Source organism: Odocoileus virginianus, chromosome 15, assembly GCF_023699985.2.
Source record: "Odocoileus virginianus isolate 20LAN1187 ecotype Illinois chromosome 15, Ovbor_1.2, whole genome shotgun sequence".
Lineage (NCBI taxonomy): Eukaryota > Metazoa > Chordata > Mammalia > Artiodactyla > Cervidae > Odocoileus > Odocoileus virginianus.
In genome coordinates, this window is record NC_069688.1 from 49781030 (window position 1) to 49804911 (window position 23882).

The 23882-nt window shown below is 36.6% G+C and overlaps 1 protein-coding gene across 3 annotated transcripts in view; it reads left to right on the forward strand.

The window, feature by feature from the left end:
• Positions 1-23882, forward strand: part of RGS22 (regulator of G protein signaling 22) — a 148331-nt gene that overhangs the window by 119206 nt on the left and 5243 nt on the right. For all 3 annotated transcript variants that reach the window (XM_070477333.1, XM_070477331.1, XM_070477332.1), the window contains 3 exons: positions 2739-2918; positions 7022-7180; positions 21389-21487. In XM_070477333.1, the coding sequence (XP_070333434.1) occupies positions 2739-2918; positions 7022-7180; positions 21389-21487 (438 nt within the window). The remainder of the gene's footprint in view (positions 1-2738; positions 2919-7021; positions 7181-21388; positions 21488-23882) is intronic.

Sequence of the window (23882 nt, forward strand, 5' to 3'; positions counted from 1 at the left end):
AAGATCTAAATGTAAGACCAGAAACTATCAAACTCCTAGAGGAGAACATAGGCAAAACCCTCTCCGACATAAATCACAGCAGGATCCTCTATGACCCACATCCCAGAATTTTAGAAACAAAAGCAAAAATAAACAAATGGGACCTAATGAAACTTAAAAGCTTTTGCACAACAAAGGAAACTATAAGCAAGGTGAAAAGACAGCCCTCAGCTTGGGAGAAAATAATAGCAAATGAAGCAACAGACAAAGGATTAATCTCAAAAATATACAAGCAACTCCTCCAGCTCAACTCCAGAAAAATAAATGACCCAATCAAAAAATGGGTCAAAGAACTAAACAGACATTTCTCCAAGGAAGACATACAGATGGCTAAAAAACACATGAAAAGATGATCAACATCACTCATTATCAGAGAAATGCAAATCAAAACCACAATGAGGTACCATTACACGCCAGTCAGGATGGCTGCTATCCAAAAGTCTACAAGCAATAAATGCTGGAGAAGGTATGGAGAAAAGGGAACCCTCTTACACTGTTGGTGGGAATGCAAACTGGTACAGCCACTATGGAGAACAGTGAGGAGATTCCTTAAAAAACTGGAAATAGACCTGCCATATGACCCAGCAATCCCACTTCTGGGCATACACACCAAGGAAACCAGATCTGAAAGAGACACGTGCTCCCCAATGTTCATTGCAGCACTGTTTATAATAGCCAGGACATGGAAGCAACCTAGATGCCCATCAGCAGACGAATGGATAAGGAAGCTGTGGTACATATACACCATGGAATATTACTCAGCCATTAAAAAGAATTCATTTGAATCAGTTCTAATGAGATGGATGAAACTGGAGCCCATTATACAGAGTGAAGTAAGCCAGAAAGATAAAGACCATTACAGTATACTAACACGTATATATGGAATTTAGCAAGATGGTAACGATAACCCTATATGCAAAACAGAAAAGGAGACACAGATGTATAGAACAGACCTTTGGACTCTGTCGGAGAAGGCGAGGGTGGGATGTTTTGAGAGAACAGCATCGAAACATGTATATTATCTAGGGTGAAACAGATCACCAGCCCAGGTTGGGTACATGAGAGAAGTGCTCGGGCCTAGTGCACTGGGAAGACCCAGAGGGATCGGGTGGAGAGGGACGTGGGAGGGGGGACCGGGATGGGGAATACATGTAAATCCATGGCTAATTCATTTCAATGTATGACAAAAACTACTGTAATGATGTAAAGTAATTAGCCTCCAACTAATAAAAATAAATGAAAAAATAAATAAATAAACTGAGACCTTTACAATAAGTAAAGTGAACTCAACTAATGGTAGAGTAGGGCATAAAAACCAGAAAAAAACACCAGGTTGTATTCTGTCTAAATTCTGACTCTGCAGTCTCAAAATTAACATTGTATAATTTCACAAATTTGTTTTTATTTCACAATCCTTATATTTCCCTAATAATAAAAACCAGGATCATTGTAAAGCAACTATACTCCAATAAAAATTAATTTAAAAATAATAATTAACTCGGCTCACCAAATACACGATTATTTCACTAGTAACAGCAAAAATATTAATTTTGGGTAACATAGCAAGCATGTGTTATAAATAGGCATTTTCTGAGGGAGTTCTAAATTGAATAAAAATGTTAACTGTTGTCTCAAATGTAACACTTATATCAAGATTTTTCACATATAATTTATGCCAAACATAACTTATTTGTATAGTGTTTTATATGGCAAACACTAGAAATTTTCTTTCTTTAACTGTCCTTAAGACAGTTATTACAATGCCTGTCATACAGTGAGTACTTAATAAATGTTGGCTAATTTCTGGCCTAGAATTACAAGTTTCCAAACTTTTGTGTTTTCTAGTGATTTAGCGAACAATATCTTTAGCAAAGAAATGTCATAATTCAACCTCAGCTACCTCTTTGTCTTAAAAAGTGATAGCCTTACATCTATGACATAAAACTAGGTCTTTTAAATGTATCATTACTATATTTAAATTCTTTAGCTATAAAGATAATAATTTAATAGGTTATCTAAAAAAATACAGATACTGAGATGCATAATAATATACCCATTAAATAAAGCATTCCCATTTATATTGCCGGCATTTTTGAGTCTAAATCACCTTGGCATAGAGGCAGTTGTGGAAAAAGCTTTTGTATCCACTTGTAACTTGAGTTAGGTGCTTGTTCTCCATTGTACCACTTATTAGCTATCTCAGATTGGAATCATGTGTTTTCCTGCTTCTCATCCTGTACTGAGCCTTTAAAGGACAGGCACTGTGTTTTGGGGCTCACCTCAAGGTCTGGCGTGTTGCAGGTACTTAATATGAATTTGTTAAATGAGTCAAAGCAGACACTAAAGCTGCTCCTTTGCCAGGAGAAGAAGCAATCAGGATTAAAATGAAACCTGTATTTATTTAAGGTATATGTGTCAAAGTTTTAGGTTCCTTTAAAAGGCAAAGATTGACAGAAGAATGGGTGGCAGAACATGACACACTCAGACATGAAGACAGAGGTTAGGAGCAAAAAAGAAAAAAAGTCTTAGGTTCTTCAAGTCCAATAAAAATAAAATCTATGATTTTTAAGATAGTCTTGACATGTCCCAGTACTCTCTTGACCTGAAGTTAAAATTATATTAACTGAAAGATATATTGATGTATAAAGTGTTCTATTAATGCATTAATCATATATTGACCTATCTTTCCTCCTTTTTAGGACTTGTGCCATTCTCATTGTGATGAGTCTGTCATACACAAGAAGATTATGACTATTATCAACTGCTTTATTAATTCCAGCATTCCCCCAGCTTTACAAATTGACATTCCAGTAGAGCAAGCCCAGAAGATTATTGAGCACAGGAAGGAGTTGGGACCGTATGTCTTCAGAGAGGCACAGGTAAGATATCGGGGCACGTAGTAAGCATACTTTAAAATAGATTAGCAGTCTAGATATTCTTTTAAAGTTTTTGCATTATTCATATTTGGCAAGGTTTGAATCCTCCTGATCCTGGGATTTATTCTATTTAATTAGAAAAATGTTGTGAATGCCATAGAGCATAGAAACTAGTAACTTGCTATTTTGCTGATGGTAATATGCAGCAAATACAATTTTTAAAATTCTATACTTTGACTTTGCATGGTTATTATTTTATTTCTAATTTATAAGTCCCCAACTAATTTCTCCTTTCTTTCCCACCATTCATATTTCCTTTTAAAATATCTGCTACCACAAAAAATGTGCAAAATATATGTCTCAAGATTTGTATATTTTTAAAAGTTGGAATATTCACATAGCTCATAAAGTAAGTGAGAGGAGATTTAAGTACCCAACCAACATAAAGTACACAGGCTCATGAAAAGAAAATCATGCCTGTTAACCTGCTCAAGTTACTTCTCTTTAAGATAAATAATAGAAAACAGTGATTTGCTGAACATAGTTTATTTGCATTTTGAAAAGCCTTTTAGTGATGTTGTTCCTGAAAAATGATTAAGAAAAATAAATTATAATAGGGGTAATAGGAAAGGCCCTGTCATGATTTAAGTGATATGAAACAGAGATTTAGGGTATGAATGCCCTTGAGCATGGAAAAAGACCATTATTCCTTAACATTTTCATTTGCAAGCCAGCTGTGTTCTAAGTCCTAAAAGGAACCGAAAGCAGACTCACCATCCAAAATATGCATTAAAATAGGCAAAAATATAGACAAATGATTGAGGATGTGCTAAGGAGAAATAGAAAACATGGTGTCAGAATTGTAGCATCTGTTAATGAAAAGATCACTTAGCCTAGCCTAGGTCTCCTGATAGCCAGTCCAAGGCTTGCCTATCCAGATCACAGCCTCGAGGCTGATGGTGAATGTCTGGAGCTGCTTATGTTGGTTGGTTCCGCTACACTGTCCAGGGAGTGCAGCCAGGGAACTTTACTGGAGTCCTTTAGTTTATGCCTTCTGTCTCATTTCCCAAAACAAAGTCCCAGATATATGTTAAATATAATCTTAGGGTATCAGGGAACAAGAGAATATTTAGGGGTCTCACCTTGCCAAATCTATTGTTTCTGTGTTCAGATAAGGACATACCTCCTACCCAGGTGTGCAAGCCAGAGATCTGGTTGCCATCTTCATGTCTTCTCTCTCCTTTGTTCCCTGACCTTTGGTGATCTTCAGTCACTAACATGTATCCATTTGTCTCCTTATCTGTTATTTTATCTACTTTTCTTCAATTCCATGCCACTACCTCAGTTCACGTCTGTAGTGTCTCACATTGATTACCAAAATTCCCTGCCCCTAGACTCTCTCAAAACCATTTAACTTACTGCAGATGGAGCCATCTTTTTAAAGATGTATATTTGATCATGTCACTTCTCTGTTCTCTATTTCGACTACTCCCATTGTCCTCAGACTGAAGACCATATTTCTTCCTCTATATCTCTCTAACCAGATGCCTTTCCACTCATTGCCATCTATCTCTGTCCTTACTGAAATACTAGGTTTTTTACTTTTATTTATTTTGACTGCACAGCATGTGGGATCTTCATTCCCTGACTAAGGATTGAACTTGCACCCCTGCATTGATTTTAATTTTTTTTCTTTTTTTTTGCTTTATTTTGGCCACACAGCATTCAGGATCTTAGTTCCCAAGCCAGGGATCAAACTTATGTCCCCTACAGTGGAAGTATGGTGTCTTAATCACGGGACCACAGGGAAGTCCCACTGAAATATTTGTACTTTCATAGAGAGGCCTTACTTTCTTCCCTCCAGGGCTTTTTTACAGTCTCATTTTCTCTCCCTTAAGCTTCTGTGATATCCTGTGTTTGTCCCTGTCAGAACACTTATCACACAAAATTGAAAATAGCTGTTCTCATGCCTGACTTTCCCACTGGACTGTAAGGTGTTTGAGAATAGGGACTGTTTCTTATTTACTGCTGTGGCTTGCATGCCTAGCACAAAATAAACAGTATCATTTTTTAAAACATGAATGAATGATGTGAGAAGAGATCAATCATGAGAGAAACAGATCAAATTGGAAATAGAGCAACATTGTGTAAAAGGACTGAATAGTAAGTAAAAATCTGTTGCCTGTTTTAGTATTGCTTTCACTATAACATCTGCCTTTCCCCCACCTGCATTCCTAAGAGCTTGTAAGCTTTTGTCACTCAGCCATATTTTCACTGATGCTCTTCACTTATGCTGCAGTCATTGCCCATCCACTGGCAGTGTGGGAAGTAGCTCTATATTTATTAAAAAATTTCTAACAGTCTGGTTGTCTTTTAAGGTTCTGGAGGTACAGGGAAATTTTCATGAATAACATGAATGTTATTAATTGCAACTTTTAGAAATAGAGCGTTTTTTTTCCAGCCACCCTGTTCTACATACAGGATCTTAGTTTCCCGACTAGGGATCAAACCCACTGCCCCCTACAATGGAAGTGTGGACCCCTAACCACTGAACCTCCAAGGGATTCCCAGAAATAGAGAGATTTTATGTCTGCCTTGAAATATTGTACCCTAATAGGGTAACTTTTACTGGGAAGCCTCCTAGGTGACAAATATATTTGAGAGCTGGAAATGATTCAGATTTTGGAGAGAGAACTGAGAAGTAGGGTCAGTAGTTGGTAAATGGAGGTGGAAGAGGAGTGTTTAAGTTTAAGAAATTCATATAAAAACTACCATTATCCTTTAACATTGGAGCAGGGGATTACTTAAAAGCATGGCGTGCATGCCATGTTGCTTCAGTCATATCCGATTCTTTGTGACACTATGGACCATAGCCTGTCATGGAATTCTCCAGGCAAGAATACTGGAATGGGTTGCTATCTCCTCATCTAGGGGATCTTCCAGACCCAGGGATCAAACCTGCAGCTCTTTGTCTCCTGCATTAGCAGGCGGGTTCTTTACCACTAATGCTACCTGGAAAGCCCCAAGATCCATGGTAGATAAATGGAAATGAAAACTTTTTTAAAGCCTACACTTCATCAAATAAAGTATCTTTAGCTTTTGTGTTCACAATCCCAAGAGGCTATAGAATTCAGTGACAAGATGGTATGGTAAAGGGAGTAATTATAGAATTACTAATGATATTCATGTACAGGAAGGAGGAGTGATGAAATGTATCAGTTCAGGACTCTGTTGATCACTGTAGCATTTACTTTCTAAAAACTCCACTTTTCTGCTGAAAAGTTGGCTTAGAGCCTAATGGGATGGTTCATTTTTCTCCAGGGCATTAGGTAAAGGCCATTCCCAGCAACAAGATGTTGGGCTTGATCTGATGTGGCAAGTCCTACCTTCTTGGAAGTAACATATGCCTCTGGAACTAATGGAAAAACTTGGCATGAAAATTTGAGCAACAATTCTTATCTCTATAAATATCACAATTAATCACTTAATGTAGAGTATCCTCATAGAAAGCATTTATCCAGGATACCACTCTGCTTTTTAAATGTTACTTTTTTTGCTCTCACATAAAAGAGAGATTGTATCATTTAAAAGTTACTCAAGATTTATTCTTAGATCTGCAGCTTTGTTTAAGAGCTTTTCCAGAGGCAAAATGGTATTTCCTTTCTCTAAAAGAAGGGAAAGGAGGGGTGGAGAGGAGTCCCCCTTGATGAACTGAATATTTGGAATACTTGCATAAAACAGCCGAGTGTGTGGCGGATCAACTGGTATAAGTTTTAAAAGAAAACATGTATTTCTTATTTTAAAAGACCTAATGGATTCTTTATTAATACAATCAATTGGTTAGGGAAACATAAAGTATAAAGTGACTTTTAACTCTATTTAGTGTGTTTTTCTAAAAGAAAGACTTCTTGTTGGTAGTAAAAAAACATTGATGATAAGCATGTGCCGAGCTAAACTATACCAAGATGTTTGGAGACAATAAGTTGGAGGAAACATGCTGTATATTAAAGATAGAATAGTTAATCCATTATTATGGTGAATTAGAGTTTAAATTGGTACATTTGTATAAAATTGTAATCTGAGACATACTTTGTTTTTTTATACAGATGACAATTTTTGGAGTTCTGTTTAAATTTTGGCCTCAGTTCTGTGAGTTTAGGAAGAACTTAACTGATGAAAAAATTATGAGTGTTTTGGAGAGAAGACAAGAATATAGTAAGCAGAAAAAGAAAATGGTAATCATAGAAGATGAAAAATTTGTAAAGGTGAGACAAAAATCATTTGGGGTATAATCAGACTTTTAAAGGGCATGTGATATTGTTAGTGAGTCCAAGCTTCTCTGCTCGCCACAGGACAGGCCAGTGAATCTGAGGGGTTGAGGCAAGGAAGGGACATTAATCAGGGAGCCAGCTGATCCAGAAGATAGCAGACTAGTACCTCAAAATAACCATCTTATCGAGGTCTGGATGCCAGATTTTTATAGATCAGAGACTGGGGGGAGACAAAGAAGCAAAGTAAAAAAAGGCCATCAATCTTGCAAACATCTACAATGGCAAGCCTCAGGCAGAGGATGTGTTAATTTCTTCTTTCCTGCCATCTACAGATGGACAGGGTTCTTTTTTTTTTTTTTTTTTGCATTTGTCATACTCCCCCCCCCCCCCATTTATTTTTATTCATTGGAGGCTAACTACTTTACAATATTGTAGTGGTTTTTACCATACATTGACATGAATCAGCCATGGATTTACATGTGTTCCCCATCCCGATCCCCCCTCCCACCTCCCTCCCCACCGCATCCCTCTGGGTCTTCCCAGTGCACCAGCACCAAGTACTGGTCTCATGCATCCAACCTGGGCTGGTGATCTGTTTCACCCTTGAGAGTTTACTTATTTCAATGCTGTTCTCTCAGAACATCCCACCCTCGCCTTCTCCCACAGAGTCTAAAAGTCTGTTCTGTACATCTGTGTCTCTTTTTTCTGTTTTGCATATAGGGTTTTCGTTATCTTCTTTTTAAATTCCATATATATATGTTAGTAAACTGTATTGGTCTTTATGTTTCTGGCTTACTTCACTCTGTATAATGGGCTCCAGTTTCATCCATCTCATTAGAACTGATTCAGATGAATTCTTTTTAATGGCTGAGTAATATTCCATGGTGTATATGTACCACAGCTTCCTCATCCATTCGTCTGCTGATGGGCATCTAGGTTGCTTCCATGTCCTGGCTATTATAAACAGTGCTGCAATGAACATTGGGGAGCACGTGTCTCTTTCAGATCTGGTTTCCTCCGTGTGTATGCCCAGAAGTGGGATTGCTGGGTCATATGGCAGTTCTATTTCCAGTTTTTTAAGGAATCTCCACACTGTTCTCCATAGTGGCTGTACCAGTTTGCATTCCCACCAACAGTGTAAGAGGGTTCCCTTTTCTCCACACCCTCTCCAGCATTTATTGCTTGTAGACTTTTGGATAGCAGCCATCCTGACTGGCGTGTAATGGTACCTCGTTGTGGTTTTGATTTGCATTTCCCTGATAATGAGTGATGTTGATCATCTTTTCATGTGTTTTTTAGCCATCTGTATGTCTTCTTTGGAGAAATGTCTGTTTAGATCTTTGGCCCATTTTTTGATTGGGTCATTTATTTTTCTGGAATTGAGTTGCAGGAAGGAGTTGCTTGTATATTTTTGAGATTAACTCTGTCTGTTTCTTCATTTGCTATTATTTTCTCCCATTCTGAAGGCTGTCTTTTCACCTTGCTTATAGTTTCCTTTGTTGTGCAAAAGCTTTTAAGTTTCATTAGGTCCCATTTGTTTATTTTTGCTTTTATTTCCAATATTCTGCGATGTGTATCATAGAGGATGTTGCTGTGATTTATGTCGGAGAGTGTTTTGCCTATGTTCTCCTCTAGGAGTTTTATAGTTTCTGGTCATACATTTAGATCTTTAATCCATTTTGAGTTTATTTTTGTGTATGGTGTTATAAAGTGTTCTAAAATTAACACACAGAAATCCCTCGCATTCCTATACACTAACAATGAGAAAACAGAAAGAGAAATTAAGGAAACAATACCATTCACAATTGCAACAAAAAGAATAAAATACTTAGGAGTATATCTACCTAAAGAAACAAAAGACCTATACATAGAAAACTATAAAATATTGATGAAAGAAATCAAAGAGGACACAAATAGATGGAGAAATATACCGTGTTCATGGATTGAAAGAATGAATATTGTCAAAATGAGTATACTACCCAAAGCAATCTATAGATTCAATGCAATCCCTATCAAGCTACCAATGGTATTTTTCACAGAACTAGAACAAATAATTTCACAATTTGTATGGAAATACAAAAAAACCTCGAATAGCCAAAGTAATCTTGAGAAAGAAGAATGGAACTGGAGGAATCAACCTGCCTGACTTCAGACTATACTACAAAGCCACAGTCATCAAGACAGTATGGTACTGGCTCAAAGACAGAAATATAGATCAATGGAACAGAATAGAAAGCCCAGAGATAAATCCATGAACCTATGGACACCTTATCTTTGACAAAGGAGGCAAGGATATACAATGGAAAAAAGACAACCTCTTTAACAAGTGGTGCTGGGAAAACTGGTCAACCACCTGTAAAAGAATGAAACTAGAACACTTTCTAACACCATACACAGGGTTCTGAACCCAAAGCACTTTAACAGTCAGGCAGAGGGGCTGATTCTCTGAGGCAGGCCATTATGTATGATTATAATAACAAAAGCAATGAAAAGCAAGTCAAAGAAATGGTTCCAGTGTGGACTCAGAATTTTTTTCTTCTCTGCAAATGCTATGTGTATGTTTGTAGAATCTGGGATGAGCAAAAATACAGAGAAGTTATAAAGTATGGATTTTAGTGACTTTTAAGCCTTGAGTCAGAGGTTTCAGACTTGTTTTGAAGTTAAAAAAAATTATCTCAAATGTCACCTCATCTATGTACCTCTCTTGGAAAGCACTTTATATTTGTCTTATGAGTAAGTTTTTGCATCTGTCTTTCTCGCTGAACTGAGATCCTCAAAGATAAAATCTGTCTTATTAAATACTTCCACCACTATCCAGCACATGTTCAATTATTAATCATTATTTACCAAATAAATCTGGGAACGGATGCATTAATGAGATAGTATTATGTTTTTGGGACAGCATTTTCAACGTTAAAATTAGAGAATGATACACTGACTGTGAAATTTATGAGTCATAAGTTGCCCAGGCTGCCTCTTTGTCCGTTAAGTTATTAATTTATCTATCTCTTTATCTATTTTTTTACTTGATAAGGGGTAACAAGTAACATATTTCATCTTATTTATAAGCTTCACCCCATTCTCTTTTTTAAAAGAAATTTAAAATATATCTAAAGATATAAAAGTAATATAATTATAACCCCCATATTTCCCCAGGTCAACATAAACACCGTTAACATTTTTTACATTAGTTTTTCATTTTTCCTTTGGAAGTGAAATAGCGCAGAACACTAAATCCTCTTAACCCCAGTCCTGAGTTCTTTTTTATTTTGAATATATAATTTTATTTATTTACTTGGTTGCGCTGGGTCTTCGTTGCTGCACGGGCTTCCCTCTAGCCATGGGGCGGTGGCTCCGCTTGTTGTGACTCCCAGGTTCTAGAGCATAGGCTCGGTAGTTGTGGCACACAGGCTCCGATGCTCCGCAGTATGTCAGACCTTCCTGGATTAGGAATCAAACCCATGTCACCTTCACGGCAGGTGGACTCTTTACCACTGAGCCACCAGGAAAGCCCCCAACCCTGAGTTCTATTACCCTCCCCACTTCCAAGAGCAACCATTAAGTTCTGGATATGTTCTCACAATGCCTTTTTTAAAAAAATTAATTTATTTATTTTTATTTAACAACTCCTTTTTAAGGAGTTGTTATATGTCTTATATGGGTATATGGATTCATAAATGATACAGAGGACTGTTTTGTATGTACTTTAACTTAACATAAATAGTACCATATTTTATTAGTCTGCTCAGGCTACCATACCAAAATATTACAGACTACATGGCTTAAACAACAGAAACTAATTTTCTCATAGTTCAAGAGACTAGAAGTCCCAGCTCAAGGTGCCAGCTAATAGGATTCTTGGTGGGACCTCTCCTGGCATGTACAAGGCCACCTTCTTGTGTTCTCACAAGTTGGGGAAAGAAAGAGAGCTCTAATCCTTTCTCTTCTTGAAAAGCCACAATTCCTTTGGATTATGACCCTACCCTTATGACCTCATTTAACCCTAAATACCTCTTATAAAGGACACCTTGATTTGGTGTTAGCTCTAGAAGGTCTTGTAGATCTTCATAGAACTGGTCAATGTCAGCTTCTTCAGCATCAGTGGTTGGGGAACAGACTTGGATTACTGTGATGTTGAATGGTTTGCCTTGGAAATGAACCAAGATCATTCCATTTTTTGAGGTTGCACCCAAGTACTGTATTTCGGACTGTCTTGTTGGCTATGAGGGCTACTCCATTTCTTCTAAGGGATTCTTGCCCACAGTAGTAGGTATAATGGTCTTCTGAATTAAAGTCTCCCATTATCATCCATTTTAGTTCACTGATTCCTAAGATATCAATGTTCAGTTTTGCATCTCCTGCTTGATCACATCCAATTTGCCTTGATTGATGGACCTAACATTCCAGGTTCCTATGCAATATTGTTCTTCACAGCATTGGACTTTACTTTCACCACCAAACACATCCACAGCTGAGCATCTTTTCCACTTTGGCCCATCCTCTTCATTCTTTCTGGAGCTATTAGTAATTGTCCTCTGCTCTTCACGAGTAGCGTATTGAACACCTTCTGGCCTTGGGGATGCTTATCTTCTGGTGTCATATCTTTTTGCCTTTTCAAACTGTTTATGAAGTTCTCGCAGCAAGAATACTGGAGTGTATTGCTGTTTCCTCCTCCAGTGGACCACATTTTGTCAGAACTCTTCATTATGACTGGTCTGTCTTGGGTGGTCCAGCACGGCCTCTCTGATAGCTTCAGAGTTATGCAAGCCCCTTCATCACGACAAGGCTGTGATCTATGAAGGGGGAGGAGAAGGAGCCAAAGATAGAGAAGCTCTATACAGCCAGAAAAAAACAAGATCTGGAGCTGACTGTGACTCAGGTCATCAGCTCCTTATTTATTGCAAGTTTCAGACTTAAATTGAAGAAAGTAGGGAAAAACCAATAGGCCGTTCAAAGTGAAAGTGAAAGTTGCTCAGTCGTGTCCGACCCTTTGTGACCCCATTGACTGAGACCTGCCATGCTCCTCTGTCCGTGAAATTCTCCAAGGCAGAATACTGGAGTGGGTAACCATTCTCTTCTCCAGGTGATCTTCCCAACCTAGGGATTAAACCTGGGGTTCTTCCCAACACAGGGATTGAACCCAGATCTCTTGCATCTGAGCCACCAGGGAAGCCCCAGTAGGCCATTCAGGTATGACCTAAATCAAATCCCTTATGATTATACAGTGGAGGTGACAAATAGATTCAAGAGATTAGATCTGGTATATAGAGTGCCTGAAGAACTATGGACAGAGTTTGTAACACTGTACAGGAGGCAGAGATCAAAACTATCCCAAAGAAAAAGAAATGCAAGAAGACAAAGTGGTTATCTGAGGAGGCTTTACAAATAGCTGAGGAAAGAAGAGAAGTGAAAGGCAAGAGAGAAAGGGAAAAATATACCCAATTGAATACAGAGTACCAGAGAATAGCAAGGAGAGACGAGAAAGCCTTCTTAAATGACCAATGCAGAGAAATAGAGAAAACAATAGGATGGGAAAGGCTAGAGATCTCTTCAAGAAAATTGGAGATATCAAAGGAATATTTCATGCAAATATGGGCACAATACAGGACAACAATGATAAGGACCTAAGAGGAGCAAAAGAGATTAAGAAGAGGTGGCAAGAATACACAGAACTATATTAAAAAGGTCTTAATGACCCAGATAACCACGATGGTGTGATCACTCACCTAGAGTCAGATGTCCTAGAGTGTGAAGTCAAGTGGACCTTAGGAAACATTACTACGAACAAAGCTAGTAGAAGTGATGGGATTCCAGCTGAGCTATTTAAAATCCTAAAAGATTATGCTGTTAAAGTGCTGCACTCAATACGTCAGCAAATTTGGAAAACTCAGCAGTAGCCGCAGAACTGGGAAAGGTCAATTTTCATTCCAATCCCAAAGAAAGGCAATGCCAAAGAATGTTCAAACTACCATGCATTTACACTTATTTTGCATGCTAGTAAGGTTATGCTCAAAATCCTTCAAGCTAGGCTTCAACAGTATTTGAACCTAGAACTTCCAGAGGTATAACCTGGGTTTAGAAAAGGCAGAGGAACCAGAGATCAAACTGCCAACATCCAGTGGATCATACAGAAGCAAGGGAATTCCAGAAAAATATCTACTTTGCCTCACTGACTATGAGGAAGCCTATGTGGATCCCAACAAACTGTGGAAAATTCTTAAAGAGATGGGAATAAAAGACTACCTTACCTGTCTCCTGAGAAACCTGTATTCAGCAACAGTTAGAACCAGGCATGGAACAACAGACTGGTTCCAAATTGGGAAAGGAGTATGACAAGGCTGTATATTGTCACCCTGTTTATTTAATTTATATGCAGAATGAAAAGTATAGTTGCTCAGTTGTGTCCGACTCTACTACCCTATGGACTGTTGCCCGCCAGGCTCCTCCATCCACAGGATTTTCTTGGCAAGAATACTGGAATGGGTTGCCATTTCCTTATCCAAATATGCAGAATACATCCTGCAAAATGCCAGGCAGGATAGATCACAAGCTGAAATCAAGATTGCCAGGAAAAATATCAACAGCCTCAGATACCCAAATGATACCACTGTAATGGCAGAAAGTGAAGAGGAACTAAAAAGCCTCTTGATGAGAGTGAAAGAGGAGAGTGAAAAAACCGGCTTGAAACTCAACATTCAAAAAACTAAGATCATGGCATCTGGTCCCATCACTTCATGGCAAATAGAAGGGGAAAAAGTAGAAGCAGTGACAGATTTTATTTTCTTGGGTTCCAAAGTAACTAAGGACAGTGACTGCAGTCATGAAATTAAAAGATGTTTGCTCCTTGGAAGACAAGCTACAACAAACCTAAACAGCATATTAAAAAGCAGACATATTACTGGCCAACAAATGTCCATATAGCCAAAACTATGGTTTTTCCAGTAGTCATGTACATATGTGAGAGTTGGTCCATAGAGAAGGCTGAGCGCCAAAGAATTGATGCTTTCAAATTATGATGCTAGAGAAGACTCTTTAGAGTCCCTTTGACTGCAAGAAGATCAAACCAGTTTATCCTAAAGTAAATCAACCCTGAATATTTACTGAAAGGATTGATGCTGAGGCTGAAGTTCCAGTACTTTGGCCACCTGATGCAAAGAGCTGCTTCAATGGAAAAGACCCTGCTGATGCTAGGAAAGATTGAAGGCGGAAGGAAAAGGGGGCTGCAGGGACAAGATGGTTAGATAGCATTACTGATTCAATAGATATGAATTTGACTGAATTCCAGGAGATAGTGGAGGACAGAGGAGCCTGACATGCTGCAGTCCATGGGGTCACAAAGAGTCAGACCTGATTTAGGAAATGAACAACAACCTCTTAAAGACCCTATCTCATGATACAGTCACAGTGAAAGTTAGGACATCAACATACGAATTTGAGAGAGACATAGTTCATTCCATAGCACATATTGTGCTTTCTACATCTTGCATTTTAAATTTAATGTTGTTTTTAATTCTACCCACACTGCTCTACTTAGATAGATCTCATTTATTCAGCTTATTGCTGCATTCCCATCATATGCATAAATATACTATTTTATTTAACTATTTCTTTATTGTATTTTTTTCAATTTATACCTTTACAGATAGCACTGCAAGCAACATTCCTGTAAATGCCTCCATATTCATGTGATTAAAATGTTTTTGGGATGGTTAAGTAATAGAGTATGAGTGTGTGTCAGTCTATGTTCCTATTTCTCCTCATTTGATATGTTCAGACTTCCACATTTTTGCCCTTCTGTTGATGACAAATGGTATGCCATCATACTAATGAATTTATTTCTCTCCACCTAATTATTAGTAAGGGCTTTCCAGGTGGCTCAGTGGTAAAGAATCTTCCTGCCAATATAGGAGCCACAGGAGACTTGGGTTGGATCCCTGGGTCAGGAAGATCCCCTGAAGGAAAAAATGGCAACCCACTCCAGTATTCTTGCTGGGATAATCCCATGGATAGAGGAACCTGGTGGGCTACAGTCCATGGGGTCATAAAGAGTTGGACATGACTGAGCAGCTGAGGATGCATGCAATTATTAATAACATGGAACAATTTTTCACATGTTAACTATTGAGATATTGTATCAGAATTGTAGTAAGCCTATAGGTCAATTTGAGAATTTATGTCATAACAACATTTTGTTTCCTAATCCATGAACACAGTTTATTTCTGTTTAGTTCTTCTTTAATTTCTGTCATCAATGATTTTGCATTTTCTGTGACATCTTGGATATATTTTGTGAAATTTATTCCAAAGCATTTTATATTCAAGATAATGTTATTGCTATTTTTTAAAATTTCAAATTCTAACTTTTTTAGAAAAAATTTTTATTTTGAGATAATTAACATTCATAGGATATAGTAAAAATAGTAGAAAAGTCTCATGTACCTTTCACCCAGTTTCCCCCAGTGGCTACACTTTGCTATTACAGTAGTAAAATCAGGAAATTGATATTGATATAAGGTGTGTGTATAGTTCTGTGCTGTTTTGTCACATGGGTAGATTCAAGTAACCAACACTGTATTCAAGATGCACCCCAAAGATGTTCCTTGTGACTGTAAGTCATCTCCAAACAATTATCCTAATATCTGTTAGCCATGAATCTTTTCTCCATGTATATAATTTTGTCATTTTTGAGAATGTTTTATAAATGAAATCATACAATATGTGACTTTCTGAGATTGGCATTTTTCACTCAACATAAATACCCTGAAGATCAATCCACGTTTTCATGTGTATCTGTAGTTCATCCTCTTTATTGTGGAGTCGTGTTCTGTAGTGCATTGTACCACACTTTAGCCATTCACTCATTAAAGGACATTTGAGTTAGTTCCTGTTTTGGGCTATTACAATAAAATATTATGTAGTCACTCCCACTGCTGTCTCCTCCTCCTCTTTCTTATTCTTTTATTTGAATGCTTTTATTTTATAACAGCTTTATTGAAATTTAATTCTCATACCATAAAATTTACACTGTTAAAGTGCACAATTTTATGGCTTTAGTATATTTGCAGAGCTTTGTGACTATCACTACTACTTAACTGTAGAACATTTTCATCACCCCAAAAAGAAACTGTATACCCATTAGCAGTCACCCCCCTTTCCTCCTTCCTCCCTAGCCCCTGGAAACCACTAATCTACTTTCTGTATCTGGACAGTTCATATAAATGAAATAATACAGTATGTGGTTCTTACGACTGGCTCCTTTCACTTAACATGGTATTCTCAAGGTTTGTCTATTTTGTAGCATGTTGTCAGTACTATATTCTTCTTGTGGCTAACTGATATTACACTGTATGGTTGCAATGCATTTTGCTTCTCCATTCATCAGTTGATATATTGGTTTGTTTCCACTTTTTGGCTTTTATTAATAATACTACTGTGAACATTCTTATACAACCTTATATATATAGACATGTTTTAATTTTTCTTGGGACCTAGAAGTTGAATTGTTGGCTGCTTTTGAGGAACTGCCAAACTTCTCCAAAGCTATAGTATCATCTTGGTATCTTGATTTTCACGTGGTATCTTTTTCCATCTGTTTACATTAATGCCTATATCATTATATTTGAATTGTTTCCTGTAGACAGCATATAGTTGGATTATGGTAGTGTTTGGTTTTTGTTTTTAATCTACTCCACCAATCTCTTTCTTTTAATTGGTATATTTAGTCTATACATCTTTGATTATTGATATGTTAGTTTTTAAATCTGTCATTGTACTTTCTGTTTTGCTTATTCCCTCTCTTCTTTTTTCTATTTCCTTGTCTTACATTCCTGTGTATTACTTGAACATCTCTTAGAATTTCATTTTGGTGTATCTCTGTTTAGATGTTTCAGCAGTTGCTTTAGATATCACCTTATACAAGCATAACTTCTCAATTTATTGGTGCTGACATTTTACCACTTTGGGTCTCAAAACTACCTCCCTTTAAGTCTCTTTCCCCTCACCTGTTTGCAATTATCTTAAATACTTCTCAACATATATTGAGAATCCCATCAGACAATTTTATGAATTTTGCTTCAACTGTTGAACATAAATCAGGAAACTCAAAGGGAAAAGTCTGTTGTATTTACCCCTACTTTTGCTCTATTTTTCTTCTTTTTCGACATTCCAAGATTTATTTTGTTCTTTCTTTTTCCTTTATTGTTTCTCACTGCTTTCAAGATTCTTTTCTTTTGTTTAGTTTTCAGAATTTTGAATATGATATGTCTTATGCAGATTTCTTTGGGTTGTTTCTGTTTGAGCATTGCTCAAGTTCTTGAGTCTGTATGTTTATATATTTTTCCAAGTTTGGAAGAGGGGGATTTATATTAATGCTGCATATATTTGTGTATATATATGTATATATACACTTTCTTTATGATCTGTATTCATGATACCTTGGGTACTTCATTTCTGAGAGATTTTTGTTTTTTTCAATCTTTTTTAAGTTCAGTAAACAGTCATTTTACATTTTCATTTTAAAATGTTTTGATCTGTTTCTGTTCTGAGTTTCTGCATTTATGATTTGGAGTTTTATGTCATATATGCAAATGTTTGTATAGGAATATTTTATCCATTTTGGGCTCCTATGTTAGAGTTTTATGATCATGATTGGATTTCTTGGAGAGTACTGTTATCAACTAAAATATTGGACTTCTCATTTTGTTTTATTCTTGCAGTGGTTTTATGGGATATCACCTGTTATTTTCTGCTCATTTTGAAATGTCTTATATTTTTCTCAACCACCAATAATAGGGAGTAGTCAGAATTCTAATACACTATGGATGGGAGTGTAGATTGAACTTTAGAAAATAATTTTACTATATCTGGTAAGTTAAAAGATGCACTTAGCCTTCAATTTATCAAATCTACTTGTAAATACATATATCCTAGAGTAATTTATGGACACAAATATCAGGTGACATGCACAGGGTTTATAGCACCCATGTTTTCAAAAGCAAAGAGTAAGAAGCTACCCAAATATCTATTAACAGGAGATTGGTAAAAATAAATTCAAGTAGTAGAACATTGTGCTGTGATGGAAAACAAATAAACTATACTACAATAATAAACATAGACAATGTATCAGGAATATACTGTTGACTGGAAAAGTTGTAAAAATATAACCAGTCAACTCTGCTTATATAAAGTTAAAATTCATATAAAAAGAATCAATACAAATGTGGTAAAATATTTTTAAAAAAAGGAATGATAAACACAAAACTCAGTACAGTGGTTACCTTTGTAGGATGGGTGGAGATAGATGATGTGATTGGGAAGGTGACACAAAGGGAGCAGAGGTACTGGTAACATTGCATCTCTTAATCTTTGGTGGTATTGTTATTATTCATATCTTATTATTAGAAATATTTTAATAAGTATGTAGTATATAATAACATTTTTATATGAATGATACTGCAAAAAATTACCAGATTTTCAAAAGCTTCTCTTTAGTTGATGTTTTCTATCATCTGGAGATTGAGGGTATTTCCAGTATAGAGTGGGAATTGGGGAAGGCCTAAGAGCAAGAAAATAGAAAGAGGTGTCTGTAAAATCTTGCTTCCACTGAATCAGTTCTTCACAGTATGACTTCATATATTTTTGCTGGTGTATTAAAAGTTCTTTAATCACAGGGCAAATATTTACTCATATACAGCTTATGAGCAACTTGTATCTTCCCAGGTGGCGCTGGTGGTAAGGAATCCACCTGCCGATGCAGGAGACTCAAGAGACATGTGTTCAATCCCTGTGTTGGGAAGGTCTCCTGAAAGAGGAAATGGCAACCCACTCCAGTATTCTTGCCTGGAAAATCCCATGGACAGAGGAGCCTGGTGGGCTACAGTCCATGGGGTCACAAAGAGTCAGACACAACTGAATGACTGAGCACACAGCTCATGTATAGAAATGAAATGTTATTACACTTAAATATAATTAGTTTTAGATTATTTATTTTAAAAATTTCTGCAGTTATTTCCCTTCCAGTGGTTTGGGTAATAAGTGATAGATCATATAATACAAAAGCTGATTTCTCCCTCAAACCAACTATGCATCTGGCCCAATCTATATAATCTGACAAGAAACAGAGTTCACTAAATAAAAATCCTCATATTTACCTTCTTCAGACCCTTGAGGCAAGTATGTGTCTGACTGAGCCACATGAATGTGATACTAATTTGGTAGGCTCAGGAAGAAAATATATTTCAAGGGTTCATTTAGGGAGGAAAAAATAGAATGTTGTCTAACTTAAGTATGTTTGGAGTTTTTTTCTGATTATGTCTGTGGCATGTGAATAACTTCACCAATCAGATGAGTCTTATATGAGCCTGCTGCATTTTTTACTAATGTGGCCTAAATAGTCTCTCAAAAAAGCTCCCTATCCTAATCCCTTTCTTCTTTCTTTCACCAGACTTTTATTGATCATCTACTTCATAGAATTTTATTGATTATCTATTTATCCCTTTTATATATGCTAGGGATATGAATATAAAATTTACATATAGTGTAAGGATAGAAAGACACACACATATACTTAACTGAAAAGAATATAAACAAAAAACTGAAATCCCAGAAATTTAGTAATTAATTATTTGTGGGGCGAAAGTAAAGGATCTCAAAAAAAAGGTTAATTTGAGTTAGTCTTAAATAGTAAGCTCTATTTAGGTCTCCCTCATTTCAGGTAGATTCTTTACCAACTAAGCCACAAGGGAAGCCCAAGAATACTGGAGTGGGTAATCTATCCCTTCTCCAGAAGATCTTCCCAACCCAGGAATCGAACCAGGGTCTCCACATTACAGGCAGATTCTTTACCAACAATTTAACAATTAGTTCTAAATGTATGCATGTGTGCCCACTCAGCTGTGTCTGACTTGTGACCCTAAGGACTGTAGCCCACCAGGCTCCTCTGTCCATGGAATTTTCAAGGCAAGAATTCTGGAGTGGGTTGCCATTTCCTCCTCCAGGGAATTTTCCCCACCCAGGGATTGAACCCACATCTCCTGTGTCTCCTGCATTGGCTGGCAGGCAGATTCTTTACCACCATACTACTTGGGGAGTTCTCTCAATGTACACTTATTGAATAAAGGTTATAAAAATAAGGAGGATATAAAGCAGATCTCTTACTGTATCTCAAATTCTTAAGAAGAATTTCACAGCTCTCTAAGTGTCATCCTAAGTATTTTCTTTACCAAAGTTTGCTTTGGTAAGTATATTGTCTGAAACAAAAATTGGAACATATAGTGTGAATGAGAGTAGAGAAAATCTTAAATTACTATCTCTCCAGAAAATCCAGAATGTACGTTTGTATCATCCATATTACATTTCGGTTACGGAAATGCAAGTGTCCATAAGTGATATTCTGAGCTGTCTATATCTGTCAACTAGTAAATGCTAACATGGTTAGGTACAAATATTGACAATCATTTTGTAGGGTGAATAATCCTAAAGAAAACATAGGAATTTTAATTTAAATATTCATACTGTATACAGTAAATGTATTCCCATCACTTACTAGTAACAACAGATTTCTCACATGCATTTATTTTAACACAGAAAGTATAAGGTAAAGAAGACCGATAGAGTATAAGTTTGTTACAAGATGCTATTGTCAATGAAGACATATGAGAAAATATTGGAAAAAGTGAATATGGGAAACTCATGATTTTTTTGTAACATGAAAATATATCTTCTGAAAAAAATCATTTACTATGAAAAGCATTGGGTTTACCTAGGTAACCATAGGCATGACTCTTAACCCTCTTAATCTCAATTTTATCTTTCAACTGATAATGATAATATTAATCTCATATGATATGAGATGGATTAATTGAAATGATATGGATAAAAGAACTTGTAGGGTATTCAACTATACAATTGTAAGGTATTATTGATCCAAGACAGTATATTATAGTAGATAGGAGTGAGCCTACCTAGTTTTGAATCCTGGCCTTACCATTGATCAGTTCTAATACCTCAGGGAAACCACTTCACTTCCCAAAACCTCATTTTTTTTCCTATGAGATGAAATAGTAAGAAAACTTATATAACAGAGTAGAATTAAATATAGTATGTGAAGCATACTACATGGCATAAGGATATTATTATCTTATTGTAGTAGTAAGTGTCCTAATAACCCCCTTTTTAGAATAATTTAATTTAATATAATTACAGGATGGAATCAAACAATATTCAAGTACCACAGGATCTGCTATCAAAACAGCTACTTTAACTAGTGACCCAGGTTTAGGCATGCAAGCATACGGCCGACAGGTAAGCAGGAAAGATATCAAAGATATCGCTTCTTCTCTAGAGCATTGGATAGTGTAATGCAATAGCTGAGTCATTTTTCAGACAGTTCAGTTCAGTCGCTCATTCATGTCCGACTCCTTGTGACCCCATGAATCGCAGCATGCCAGGCCTCCCTGTCCATTACCAACTCCCGGAGTTTACTCAGACTCACATCCATCAAGTTGATGATGCCATCCAGCAATCTCAACTTCTGTCATCCCCTTCTCCTCCTGCCCCCAATCCCTCCCAGCATCAGGGTCTTTTCCAGTGCGTCAACTCTTCGTGTGAGGTGGCCAAAGTATTGGAGTTTCAGCTTCAGCATCAGTCCTTCCAGTGAATACCCAGGACTGATCTCCTTTAGGATGGACTGGTCGGATCTCCTTGCAGTCCAAGGGACTCTCAAGAGTCTTCTCCAACACCACAGTTCAAAAGCATCAATTCTTCGGTGCTCAGCTTTCTTTACAGTCCATTTTAAAAGTAATAGATATATGTTTGTTTGAAAATGAGGCGAAAATTCCATGAGGAGAGACTGGAATAGAGTTTCCTTGAGTCTCCAGAGAACATTACAATTTCAGCTAATCCTGAACACCATAATCAGAGAAAATAATTTCTGGATACATATGAAGAAGCTTTTAGTGGCAGAAGTTGAGATAACTATCTTATTGGAAAAGAGATAATCGTATATATAAGAATATATGTAGGTTGATATATTCTTAGGTCAAGAGAAGAAAGAAGAATGTCGAATGCTAGTATCAATTTTTTAAATTATTTTAAGTGGTCATAAAATTGATCAAAAAGTAATATATGTACATATGTGATCAATAGCTAATATATCTTTTTGATAATACATGATCAGTAACTAATATATATACAATTTTTATGTTTATATTTATAACATACATTAATATAATGTCCCAGAAATTTTATAAGTTTAACTTATGTACATTTTTAAAGAATGATACAAAAAGTGTTTGTATCATAGGCTAATACTAGCTTAAGAAACAATCCTTCTGATACTTGAAATGTCAAATATGTTCAGCCTCCCAGCTAAAATAACTGATAGATTATGAAGCTATTATTGAGATAAAAGTCCAATTTTGTGAAGCCATATATTGAAAAATATATATTTAAAAGTGTGTGATACCTAATGCCATTTAGAAGAACATTTATTAGCAAATGACTGGCATTAAGTTTCAGAAACACAGTGTAAAAATAAGGGGAGAAGAAGTCTCTTCCACAAATGTTGCTGGGCAAACTGGATAGCTACATGTGAAAAAAAAAAAAAGCAATTAGATCTAACTCCACACACAAAAGTAAGCTCAAAATGGATTAAAGACCTAAATGTGAGACCAGACAGTATAAGAGTCCTAGAGGAAAACATAAGCAGAAAACTCTGACATAAATCATAAGAATATCTTTTTTGTCTATCTCCCAGAATAAGGGAAATAAAAACAAAAATAAACAAATGGGACCTACTTAAACTCCAAAGCTTTTGCAGAGTAAATGGAACAATAAACAAAATGAAAAGACAATCCACAGATTGGGAGAAAATATGCGCTAATGATGTGACTGATAAGGGATTAGTCTCCAAATTTTACAAACAGCTGGTAAACTGCTCAGTATCACGGTAATCCAAGTCTATGCCCCAACCACTAAATGCCAAAGAAGCTGAAGTTGAACGGTTCTAGGAAGACCTACAAACCTTCTACAACTCACACCAAAGATGTCCTTTTCATCATAGGGAATTGGAATGCAAAAATAGGAAGTCAAGAGGTACCTGAAGTAACAGGTAAGTTTGGCCTTGGAGTACAAGATGAAGCAGCGGAAAGGTTAACAAGAGTTTTGCCAAGAGAATGCATTGGTCATAGCAAACACCCTTTTTCAACGACATAAGAGAAGACTCTACACATGGACATCACCAGATGGTCAACACAGAAATCAGATTAATTATATTCTTTGCAGACGAAGATGGAGAAGCTCTATACAGTTAGCAAAAACAAGATCTGGAGCTGACTATGGCTTAGATCATGAGTTTCTTATTGCCAAATTCCAGCTTAAGTTGAAGAAAGTAGGAAAACCACTAGACCATTTAGGTGTGACCTATATCAAATCCCTTATGATTATACAGTGGGGGTGACAAATAGACTCAGGAGATTAGATCTGGTAGAATGAATGCCTGAAGAATTGTGGACAGAAGTTTGTAACATTGTACAGGAGGTGGTGACCAAAACCATCCCCAAGAAAAGTAATGCAAGAAGCCAAAGGGTTGTCTGAGGAGGCCTTACAAATAACTGAGAAAAGAAGAGAAGCAAAAGACAAAGGAGAAAGGGAAAGATATACCCAACTGAATGCAGAATTCAAGAGAATAGCAAGGAGA